Genomic DNA, 13,330 nt, shown 5'->3' on the forward strand with positions numbered 1-13,330 from the left:
CATAATCAGGCTATATAAGCAACAACTCTAAAGATTTAGCAACAAAACATAGAGTTAGTTGAAGAGATTTGATCTGCCATTTAGCTGGGATGAGGAGGAGAGGAAAGAGAATACTGCTCTGTCCCCTATATTTAGGTCTCACCATAGGCTTCCCTGGTACTTCAGCTGGTAAGAATCTGCCTGCAGTGCAGAAGACCCTGATTTGATTCCTGGGTCAGGAAGATTCCCAGGAGAAGGATAGGCTGCCCACTCCAATATTCTGGGACTTCCCTGGTGATTCAGACAGTAAAGAATCTGCCTGCAATGTGGGAGATCCGGATTCGATCCCTGGATTGGGAAGATCCCCTTGAGGAGGGCATAGTAACCCACTCCAGTACCCTTGCCTAGAGAATCCTCATGGACAGAGGAGCCTGGTGGGCTACAGTCCATGGGGTCCCATAGAGTTGGACATGACCGAGGGACTAAAACAGCACAGCACATATTCCTTATATAAGAAAGCCAACAGCAATATTACTGTTAGAACTGGCAATTCCCTGATAGGCGTGACCAACCCTGGACAGGTGTACACAAGAAAATGAAAACACTGGGATCGACTCTGAATAAGTAAACAGTTAATCTGCCACATGTGGGCTCAATTCTGACTCTGCCATTTTTAAGTTGTGTAGCTTTGGGCAATTTCTTAAGTTTCCATATCTATAATTTGGTAATAAAATTTATGACTGTTTTAAGAATTATACAAGAATATTGTATATTAGGCAGATAACAAAGTCTAGCATAAAAACTCACTTCTACATTATGACTCTGATGGGCACATGACCACCCCATTCTGAAGACCTGAAACAGCGACAATCCCTTCCAGGAAAGGGTGAAAATCAGACCTGGGCTTTTATTAACAGTGCCACCAACGGAAAATCTGCATATCACATTCTCCTTGTGAAAACTCATAATGTACATCAGTATTTAATAGCTTATAATTCTTACAGTAAAGAAATCTACTTGATTTTGTTTAACTTGGTACTTTCTAAATGTCTTTGACCCTTTGTTCTTTAATAATAACCACTTTGCATCTTGAAAAATGCTACTCTAGCAAATAAGTCTATTAAAATTGCTAAAGGAGGGGGACAACAGGGGATGAGATGGCTGGAATGGCATCACTAACTCAATGGATATAAGTTTGAGTAAGCTCCAGGAGCTGATGATGGACAGGGAAGCCTGGCGTGCTGCAGTCCATGGGGTCTCAAAGAGTCAGATACGACTGAGCAACTGAACTGAAAGGAGGGGGGTTGAGTGGGAAAAGATGCCAAAATATTCCACAATATTTCATCTCTTTCTAAGTTGCTAAATTTTTCAAAAAAAAAAAACCCTTAAAGATTATTATTTGTTTCGTGCCACAGATATGTTTTGAACACCCATAAAATGACCATTCTCAACCTTCTTGATCTCCTGTACACTCAAAAATAATTGAGGATGAAGGAATAGGGACTACAAAAGGGCGTAGATCTTTGTGGGTGATGAATATGTTCATTATCTTGACTGTAGTGATAGATGGTACCACGGTTACACTTTGTGTGTCATCTTGGTTAAACTCTGGTGCCCAATTATATAAAAAATCTATTTTCTAAAACAAAGAAAAAATTGTGAGAAGAACAGTATTCTTAAATTTTTGCAAATCTCCCTAGTATCGGGCTTAAAAGAAGACAGCTGAATTTTCATATTTGCTTCAGCATTCAGTGTGTTGCCATGTGTTGCTCTGGTTGATGTATACAAAGAAAATCTGGCCTTCATCAGATATATATTTGGAAAATGGGAGAGTATTTCCATAGCTCTTTCAGCCTAATTCTTTGATAACACACCAAAACTTGACAAGTGATGATTTCTTAAAAATTAGTTGCAATGTGGAATCTGAAACATCAACAAGTTTTCAGATAATGTTTAATTAAAATCTATTCATCAATCTTGAATTATGAATGCATTTTTTACCTATATATTATTTTGCCATTCTATACACTGATCTTTGGAAAAAACTGACTCATAGCTACGCAGATTTTCTAAATACTGACATATGATCAATACATTATTTAATATTAAAAAATCATATTTATTAATATCATTAAGATCTATTCAAGAAAATTAGAGATACCAAAGCAACGTTTCATGCAAAGATGGGCTCAATAAACGACAGAAATGGTATGGACCTAACAGAAGCAGAAGATATTAAGAAGAGGTGGCAAGAATACACAGAAGAACTATACAAAAAAGATCTTCACGACCCAGATAATCACAATGGTGTGATCACTCACCTAGAGCCGGACATCCTGGAATGTGAAGTCAAGTGGGCCTTAGGAAGCATCACTATGAAAAAAATTAGTGGAGACAATGGAATTCCAGTTGAGCTATTTCAAATCCTAAAAGATGATGTTGTGAAAGTGCTGCACTCAACATGTCAACAAATTCGGAAAACTCAGCAGTGGCCAGAGGACTGGAAAAGGTCAGTTTTCATTCCAATCCCAAAGAAAGGCAATGCCAAAGAATGCTCAAACTACCGCACAATTGCACTCATCTCACACGCTAGTAAAGTAATGCTCAAAATTCTCCAAGCCAGGCTTCAGCAATATGTGAACCGTGAACTTCCAGATGTTCAAGTTGGTTTTAGGAAAGGCAGAGGAACCAGAGATCAAATTGCCAACATCTGCTGGATCATCGAAAAAGCAAGAGAGTTCTAGAAAAACATCTATTTCTGCTTTATTGACTCTGCCAAAGCCTTGACTGTGTGGATCACAATACACTGTGGAAAATTCTGAAAGAGATGGGAATACCAGACCACCTGACCTGCCTCTTGAGGAACCTGTATACAGGTCAGGAAGCAACAGTTAGAACTGGACACGGAACAACAGACTGGTTCCAAATAGGAAAAGGAGCACATCAAGGCTGTATATTATCACCCTGCTTATTTAACTTATATGCAGAGTACATTATGAGAAATGCTGGGCTGGAGGAAGCACAAGCTGGAACCAAGATTGCTGGGAGAAATATCAATAACCTCAGATATGCAGATGACACCACCCTTATGGCAGAAAGTGAAGAAAAACTAAAGAGCCTTCTGATGAAAGTGAAAGAAGAGAGTAAAAAAGTTGGCTTAAAGCTCAACATTCAGAAAACGAAGATCATGGCATCCGGTCCCATCACTTCATGGCAAATAGATGGGGAAACAGTGAAAACAGTGGCTGACTTTAATTTTCTGGGCTCCAAAATCACTGCAGATGGTGATTGCAGCCATGAAATTACAAGACGCTTGCTCCTTAGAAGGAAAGTTATGACCAACCTAGACAGCATATTAAAAAGCAGAGACATTACTTTGGCAACAAACATCCATCTAGTCAAGGCTATGGTTTTCCCAGTGGTCATGTATGGATGTGAGAGTTGGACTATAAAGAAAGCTGAGCACCAAAGAATTGATGCTTTTGAACCCTGGTGTTGGAGAAGACTCTTGCGAGTCCCTTGGACTGCAAGGAGATCCAACCAGTCCATCCTAAAGGAGATTAGTCCTGGGTGTTCACTGGAGGGACTGATGTTGAAGCTGAAACTCCAATACTTTGGCGACCAAATGCGGAGAGCTGACTCATTTGAAAAGACCCTGATGCTGGGAAAGATTGAGGGCAGGAGGAGAAGGGGACGACAGAGGATGAGATGGTTTGATGGCATTACCAACACAATGGACATGGGTTTGGGTGGACTCCGGGAGTTGGTGATGGACAGGGAGGCCTGGCATGCTAAGGTTCATGGGGTTGCAAAGAGTCGAGCACAACTGAGTGGCTGAACTGAGCTGAACTGAATATCACTAAGAATCTAATCAGAGGAATATTTTCCAAAATTCTAATTTCTGCTTGAAAATTCAAATTATCATCAGTAACAAATGCTGTTAGCTATTTTCCTTTAAGTAACAGGCTTACATCATTCATTTCAAGGAAATGTCTACTAGATAGCCAAGCCTGAATAATAATTTTTCTATCAGTTATTCTTTCAAAAATAAAAATAACATTCTAGATTGGCAGCTGCTGGTGAGGCAGGGTGCAAGGTGGGCAAAATGGATGAAAAGGTCAAAGAAACAAAATTTCAGCTATAAAATAAGTAAACCATAGGGATGTAAACCACAGCATGGTGACTATGGGTAAAAATACTGTATTGTATACCTGAAAGCTGCTAAGAGAGTAGATCTTAAAAGCTCTTTTCACAAGAAAAAAAATTGTAACTATGTGGTAATGGACGTTAACTAGACTCAGTGTGGTGATAATATACAGAAGTATCACATCATTATTCTGTACACCTAAACTAAAATAATATATCTCAAAAAAATTAAATCTCAAAAAATTTTGTGAATAAAGGCAAAAAACTAAAAACTCAAATAAATTTTAAAAATTAAAATGCTGTTCCATATTAAAAAGTGGCCACTTTGTCTCATAAATGTTTTTCCTCAAGACAACCACCATATTTCTAGTATACTCCATTCTGTTTCACAATATTAAAAAGACATGCACTTAAAGGTCAAACTTTACTTAGATTAGTTTTTATTGCACTTTTTAAAGTGAAACTGCCATTTTTGTTGTTGTTGCAAGCACATGGTAAAGAAGAAAGCAATGACTCTTAGTACGGCTCGGTGCCACTGCTCTAATGCACACAAAGGCAACAGCAGGCCTAGTCTACCACTGCTTGTTCATCATCGGTGCAAATGTCAACATGGTGAAAAGGCTAATGCATCTTAGTATTATTACGCAAGTGATTTTGATCTTATAAACCCCCTGCAAGAAACTCAGGGACCCTCAGGGCCCACAGACAAAACTCTGAAAGCCATTATGCTAAATAAATAAACTTAGCTGCTGAAAGAATAATAGGAATATTAGTAGCTCCACAGTTTGTATAAGGAGAAACAATCTTGACTAGAAATAGGGAGCTGAGAAGTTTGCCTCAAAGCTATACATGCACAGGAAGTTCATTTTTAGTGTTACTTTCTATGTTTTTTACTAATACTCTGTATGTTCACATTTATTGATACTTTTATGTTTATATGTTTTTATTAATACTTTATATGAAGGAATAAATGTCTATGTACTGGACATAAATCCTATGGACAGAGGAGCCTGGCAGGCTCCAGTTCACAGGGTTGCAAAAGAGTCAGACACAACTTAGCAACTAAACAGCAATAACAACAAAGACGTGAACCCATACAATTTATATGTCATACTGATTATCATAGACAGTCTATGTAACATGAACTCACTATTAAGTAGCTTCAAATTTCTAAAGTGCTTTTTAAAAATTCAATGCAGTACTTAACATTTTCTTCAATGTAAAACTAAGCAGAAATAGTTGACAAATTTTATAATGGCCCACTTTCAGCTTAAACACTGCTAAATCATGAAGGGTAGTATTTTTATTTATAATGTCAAAAAATTATAATTCTAGTGAAATTTATCTCATGCAATATTGGGATAAAATTTTGTAATCATTGTACTATCTGATCTTAACATTTATACCCTTGAGAGATACACAGGGAGAAAATAACATAGATACTCAGAATGCAATACCCATTAATGATTCCTTTCAATAAAAAATATTGTCTTTTGATCGAGTCAAGATGACTGTCAATCACAGGGCAAAAAAAAACCCCATACAGACACACCCAAAAATGTTGATTTAGGAGCTTTTTAAAATAAAGCAGAGTGAGTACACATTAACACTTACAGAAAAAAACATTTTTAGCTATCCTTAAGTTCTGGTCACAGAATCATAATTCTAGTAACCCATGTTACATAATTACATTTTAAGCCATACAATTTAAATTGTATAAAACCAAAATGAAATCAAAGAAGGTCAACTTACTCGATCTGCTAATCCTCCAGGAACTATAGTTCTTACAACAACACCACTTGATTTTCCCCCAACGATTCCAAAACCTAATCCAGAGCCATCATTAATGAGCTCAACATCTTCAATATGGCCCCAACGAATCTACAAAGTGATAGCAAGCAAAAACCAAAGTTTTAGTAAAAACACATACATTCATTGCTTACCAATATAGTAATTATTAGAGTAACAGATACACCAAAAAAAAATTAATATTCATTCATGTAATTAATCAAGTCAACTTTCTAGTGACTCAGAGATGATTTCTATAGGATCAGAGATCCTCTTAAGGATTTTATAATCTGGTGGAGAGGTAAACTAAAACATAAACAATTAAAATATAAGACAGAATATTGGTTCATAAGACACTGTAGCTCCAAGCAGACAGAAACACACTGCCTCATTCCCCTGTCTATGTCTGATACCTAGCACAGTGCCAATCACCTAATAGGAACCAATAAACATGTGTTTATCTGAATTAAAAGAGAATAATAAAATATTATAAAGATGGGAGGGCTATAGAGACAAGAGGTCAAATCCAATGAAAAATTATGAAAGACTTCAAGGAAAAAAGGCAACCCATGCCAGTATTCTTGCCTGGAGAATTCCATGGCCCGAGGAGCCTCAGGGGCTATAGTCCATGGAGTAGCAAGGAGTTGGACATGACTGAGCGACTAACACTTTCAAGGAAAAGGCAGCATTTTAATTGCTCTACAAAGAAAAAATACATTCAAGCAAAAGGGAAATTTAAGAACAAAGCTAGGCTTAGATAAGGAGAATAAATGAAGGTTTTAGAAGAGGAAACAACAGGAGCAAAACAGTGATTTAGAAAGAATCTGGCAGCAGTGTGAAGCATAAGATGGTGAGAAGGACAGAGTGACCAGAATGATTGAAGAGACTCTGAAGAAGAAATGTAGACCCAACTGAAGATATTGGCAAAGGATTATACAAATCAGACTAAAAGACATAAGCATTTTTCCTCTAACAGCAGGCTCCATCAGAAGTATACATTAAATCCACATAATCCACCTGCAGGGCAAAAGTCTACCCCTCAAGACATTAGGACATATTTAGTTTTTCTATTATACTAAATTGGAAAGTTATTACACAATGTTAAAAATAACCAGAGTTATCAGGGATATCTAATAGATTCACACCTGGAACAATATCTAGTATCCAGGAAGCAACAATGTTTGCTAAAAATGCCTGAATTAGGGACAGCAGTTAATATGCATTCTCATTTAAGCCTCACATTTAATGCAGTTTCATTTAATCCTCACAACATCTCTGTGAACTAGAGGACATCTCTATGAACTAGACACTTTGTTATTACTTCCAAGCAACAAATGATGCAACTGAGGTGTGGAGAACTCAAAGCATTTGCCCAGTAAGACTCAGTTATGAAGTAAGAGCTGGACTTGAACCCACCTTAGCCTGATACCGGACTCCTTATTCTTAACCACTGTGCTAAGCAACTTCCCACTTTGTTCATTCCATTTATTATGTAAATTGTGTTGCATAAATATTACTGATTACAATAGGGAAAATGTCTGTACATTAGTGTTGTGACCTTGTACTGTACCCAGAAAGTCTATTTTTTCTTTTTCCTAATGAATGAAAATTAAATAAATCAGCCAGCACTTAGTGTTATAAGAAAATAAGATTTATTAGATCGTTTTCTGAAGATGCAGGTCAAAATCTGTGAAATGTTACAAAGCAAGTTTAAAGATTCCCAAAGGAACATAAACTTTTATTCTTTTTTTTTTAAACTTTCATTCTTTTAAATTGTTCAGTACACATCCTTACATGTAAAAAAAAAAAAAATTCTGTAATTTTGCAGTATCCATAATCTAGGCATAAAAAATTCAACTTATAAAAATAATATTTTTAAGGCAAATAACCAAATCTTAAGATACTCATAGTAAATCTCTAATAAAAACTCCTAGCTTAATTAGTTAAGTGGTTACATGACCAAGGAACTCCTTCCATTACCAAACAAATTACACCCAATACTATAAATTACCCCCTACATTAAATAAAAACCTTAAACAAGGAGAATCAGAGGACACTGAAAAACACGACAAAAACTGTTCATCAACTATCCTGTTTAACATGCTAATGCTGTCTTTGGAGATGTAATCTTTCTTGAACTATGACAAGTAAAATGAAATCTTCTAAATATCTTTACACTTATTAAAAAACAAAGGTATGATTCAAAATTAAGGATTTTTCCAAATTTGTAACTCACTGTGTCAGGCAGATTTGCATCAGGTAGGCTAGTAGAAATGCTGCTTTTTGTGTGGACTGGCTCCCTGGCCACGATTAGACGCAAAGATCCAGTGGTTTCTTGTAACAATGCAATTGCTTGCTGGTGAGAAATGTTCTGATCCAGTGGCGTGTGATTAATAGCCAATATTTGATCATTTTCCCTTAACCTTTGATCCCTTGATGATAGAAGAAAATATTAAGTGATATAACAGCCAGATTTTCCTAACTTTCTATTTTATATTGGAGTACAGCCGATTAACAATGTTGTGATAGTTTCAGGTGGACAGCAAAGTGACTCAGCCATACACATACATGTATCTATTCTCCCCCAAACTCCCCTCCCATCCAAATAGCCTGATTTTCAAGATGTATTATTCAAGTAGTTTATACCTTATGGTACTACTTCACTTAATACAATTATTGAAATATTTAATTGCATAATGTAACAGAGCTCTTCAGAGTGCTTTTCATCAAAGCACTTATTAGCTAATTAAGCAATTAAGTAGTGCATCCCTACACACCACACCATTTTAAAAGCCATTTGGCTGGAAAATAAGCAAAAAGAATGTATAGGGCCCCAGTGCTAAAGTTTTGCAAGTATAGGCATTGTCCTCATTGCGGCACCACCCTGTACCCCTGAACTCCTTCCAATCTGACTTCTCCGTGTACCAATATAGGGCTATATGGTCACCAATAACCTCCACTCTAGCAGATTCACCCCATCTCCATTGTCCCTTACTTCTCCAACATTTGTCAATAGAAGCTAAACTCTCCTTGAAAAGCAAGAGAGATTATTTCCAAATCTATATCTGAGCCCTTATCTCCTTCCCATCATCAATCCCCAACTGCTAACCAAGGAAAACAGGATTTTTAAAAAAAGAAATCAGCAAAATCTTAAGGGAAAAAAGCGCTATTATAGTTAATATTTTTTAATTAATTTATTTTAATTGGTTTCTGCCATACATCAACATGAATCAGCCATGGGTATACATATGTCCTCAAAGCAAGAATATTAAAGTGGTTTGCCATTCCCTTCTCCAGTAGACTATGTAGGAAGTATCACTACGAACAAAGCTAGTGGAGACGATGGAATTCCAGTTGAGCTATTTCAAATCCTAAAAGACGATGCTATGAAAGTGCTGCACTCAATATGCCAGCAAATTTGGAAAATTCAGCCAAATTCCAGGCCACAGCACTGGAAAAGGTCAGTTTTCATTCCAATCCCAAAGAAAGGCAAAGTCCAAGAATGCTCAAACTATCGCACAATTGTACACATCTCACACGCTAGCAAAGTAATATTCAAAATTCTCCAAGCCAGGCTTGGCACATGAACCAATGAACCATGAACTTCCAGATGTTCAAGCTGGATTTAGAAAAGGCAGAACCAGAAATCAAATTACCAACATCCGTTGGATCATCAAAAAAGCAAAAGAGTTCCAGAAAAATATCTACTTCTCCTTTATTGAATACGCTAAAGCCTTTGACTGTGTGGATCTCAACAAACTGAAAAATTCTTCAAGAGATGGGAATACCAGACCACCTGACCTTCCCCCTGAGAAATCTGTATGCAGGTCAAGAAGCAATAGTTAGAACTGGACATCAACAGCAGACTGGTTCCAAATCGGGAAAGGAGTAGGTCAAGGCTGTATATTGTTACCCTGCTTATTTAACTTATAAGCAAAGTACATTATGCGAAATGCTGGGCTGGATGAAGCACAAGCTGGAATCAAGATTGCTGGGAGACATATTAATAACCTCAGATATGCAGATGACACCACCCTTATGGCAGAAAATGAACTAGAGCCTCTTGATGAAAATGAAAGAGAAGAGTGAAAAAGTTGGCTAAAAACTCAGCATTTAGAAAACTATGATCATGGCATCCAGTCCCATCACTTCATGGCAAATAGATGGGGAAACAATGGAAACAGTGAGAGACTTTATTTTCTTGGGCTCCAAAATTACTGCACATGTTGACCACAGCCATGAAATTAAAAGACACTTGCTTCTTGGAAGAAAAGCTATGACAAACATAGACAGCATATTACAAAGCAGAAACATTACTTTACCAACAAAGAAAGTGAAGTCACTCAGTCGTGTCTGACTCTTTGTGACCCCATGGACTGTAGCCCACCAGGCTCCTCCAACCATGGAATTTTCTAGGCAAGAGTACTGGTTACCAACAAAGGTCCATCTAGTCAAAGCTATGGTTTTTCCAGTAGTCTTGTATGGATGTGAGAGTGGGACTATAAAGAAAGCTGAGCACCAAAGAATTGATGCTTTTGAACTATGATGTTGGAGAAGACTCTTGAGAGTCCCTTGGACTGCAAAGAGTTCAAACCAGTCAATCCTCAAGGAAATCAGTCCTGAATACTCAAGTATCTAATAATACTGGACTGGCTTGCCATGCCCTCCTCCAGAAATGTTCAATATAGTTAATATTTATTGAGCACTTATTAGGAGCCAGAAACTCTGCTAAATGCTTTACAGGCATTATCTACTTTAGTCTTTATAATCACCTTTTAAAGTACTTTAGTTAAATTTTACATGTAAGAAATTAAAGGGAGTTTAGCATCTTATCTAAAGAGTCTGACTGTAAACCATACTCTGTAACTTCTTTTTTTTTATTATTTTATTTTATTTTTAAACTTTACATAATTGTATTAGTTTTGCCAAATATCAGAATGAATCCGCCACAGGTATACATGTGTTCCCCATCCTAAAGTACATACTAAGAGTAGGATTTACTCTGGTTTACAATATATGACTTCATTATCTCCTAAACACCCCTCCTCCTCTTCATTATCTCAACAGTTCCTTATCTTTATCTCTGTTGTATCCACCCATCTCTCCTTTCTATTCTCAATGTCAACCATCTAACTGAGATCCATATCTAATACCTAAAGCCTGACTTGCAAAATTCCTCAAGGTTTATTTTTCTAGGCTCTCCTGTGCTGAATCTGCAAGGAGATCCAACCAGTCGATCCTCAAGGAAATCAGTCCTGAATATTCATTGGAAGGACTGATGTTGAAGCTGACACTCCAATACCTTGGCCACCTGATGCTAAGAGCTGACTCATTTGAAAAGACCCTGATGCTGGGAAAGGTGGGAAAAGAAGGGGACTATAGAGGATTAGATGGTTGGATGGCATCACTGACTCAATGGACACAAGTTTGAGTAAACTCCAGGAGTTGGTGATGAACAGGGAGGCCTGACGTGCCGCAGTCCGTAGGGTCACAAAGAGCTGGACACGACTGAGCGACTGAACTGAACTGAACTGTGCTGGTATTTCTCATCTCAAAAGTATATAATGACTGTCTATGGTTGTTGGCCAGTGAAGCAAAGATGCTCAGTTGTGTCCAACTCTTTGCAACCCCAGGGTCTGTAGCCCACCAGGTTCCTCAATCCACAGGATTTTCCAGGCAAGAGTACTGGAGTGAGTTGCCATTTCCTTCTCCAGAGGATCTTCCCGACCCAGGGATCTAAGCCGGGTCTCCCGCATCATAGGCAGATGCTTTACCATCTGAGCCACCAGGGAAGGAGCGTCAAAGGAAAGAATTTTGTCATGACTGTTTCATAAAAGAACTTCTTTAACCTTCAAAAGTAAAAATCTCTCTGAGAAAGGATCATCTCAGAACAGACAAGTATAATTCATAAATTTAGAATTATGAAAATTCATTATATCACCCTTATGCTTTTCTCAGGTCACAGCAGCAGATTCAGCAAAACTTCATCAAGGACCAGAATTCAGTAGCACCTGACCTCTAGGACACAATGTAAACTTGACTGGTATTCAAAGGCCACTACATTTGGCCCCAAAGTACTCTTCAAACTTGGCTTCCTCTCTCTATATATAAACCCCTTTTCTAACTATCCTGATCTACTCTTTTCCTCTCAAACATGTCTGGTATTTCCTGCTTTTGTGTAAATGGTTTTCTCTATCTCTAATGCCCTTCCACTCCACTCAGCCAAATTCAATCCACCCTCCATGTTGCAACAAAGTGTCTTTGCTTCTGTCTCCTGTCTCTTCATCACTCACCTCATTATCATGATGCTCTGAGCTACTTGCTTATCACTCATTAAGCATTCATTTTTACTAAGTACACTGTCCACAGAGCTAGCTACATCCTTCCCTACTAGATTTTAAGTTTCCTGAGAAGAGGGACTGAGATGTTTTATACTCTCCTTTGGTACTCTTGCCTGGAAAATCCCATGGATGGAGGAGCCTGGTAGGCTGCAGTCCAAGGGGTCGCTAAGAGTCGGACACGACTGAGCGACTTCACTTTCACTTTTCACTTTCCTGCACTGGAGAAGGAAATGGCAACCCACTCCAGTGTTCTTGCCTGGAGAATCCCAGGGACGGGGGAGTCTGGTGGGCTGCCATCTACAGGGTCGCACAGAGTCGGACACGACTGAAGCGACTTAGCCGCAGCAGCAGCAGCTTGGAACTAACAAACTAGTTATTTCATTTTTGATGCCAAAATTGTGAGTGGCTCTTAAAATAGGTCACATTGCATTAAAAATGTTGCTTATATATATCCTTTTATTATATTAGGAAAGGCTTATATTAGAGAACAACAATATGATATAAAATTGTACATACTTTAAGACCTGCCTTTATAAAAAGAAAATGTTCTAGTGAATTTCTTGACAGTCCAGTGGTTAGGACTCAGTACTTTCAGTGCTGTGGCCTGGGTTCAATTTCTAGTTGGGAAACTAACATCACGCAAGTGACACGGTACAGCCAAAAAAAACATTCCAATGCGTTTCCTACAGTTGTCTGAGGGTACTCAAAGTCCAGGAGCTTTTTGGTGGGTAGGAGTTGTCTCAGGGTACTCAAAGTCCAGGAGCTTTTTGGTGGGTAGGAGGAGTTAATATATTTCTATATTTTATATTATAGCCATGTATTACTTATATAATGATTTTCATAATTTTGAAATATATATTTTTTAACATTGAAAATGTTGCTTGTGAACTTCTCCCTAGTCCTGAAGAAATCTTTTTTTTTTTTTTAGGAACATTTATTTTTAAATATGACCACTCCAGGACAATATCCAGGAATCACCTTCCATTTTCCCATCTCCCACATCCTCCTTCGTCTAACTTCTTCACCTAAATTCCTACTCACAGCTTACTCATTAAGGGAAATTTCTTAATTAATCC

At 37.7% G+C, this 13,330-nt stretch overlaps 1 protein-coding gene across 4 annotated transcripts in view; it reads right to left on the reverse strand.

The window, feature by feature from the left end:
- PATJ (PATJ crumbs cell polarity complex component) overlaps window positions 1-13,330 on the reverse strand; it is a 382,417-nt gene that overhangs the window by 339,516 nt on the left and 29,571 nt on the right. For all 4 annotated transcript variants that reach the window (XM_025288586.3, XM_025288590.3, XM_025288587.3 and 1 more), the window contains exons 6-7: window positions 8,150-8,345; window positions 5,878-6,006 (exon numbers count right to left, since the gene is read on the reverse strand). In XM_025288586.3, the coding sequence (XP_025144371.3) occupies window positions 5,878-6,006; window positions 8,150-8,345 (325 nt within the window). The remainder of the gene's footprint in view (window positions 1-5,877; window positions 6,007-8,149; window positions 8,346-13,330) is intronic.

This window comes from Bubalus bubalis, chromosome 6, assembly GCF_019923935.1.
Source record: "Bubalus bubalis isolate 160015118507 breed Murrah chromosome 6, NDDB_SH_1, whole genome shotgun sequence".
Taxonomy (NCBI): Eukaryota; Metazoa; Chordata; class Mammalia; order Artiodactyla; family Bovidae; genus Bubalus; species Bubalus bubalis.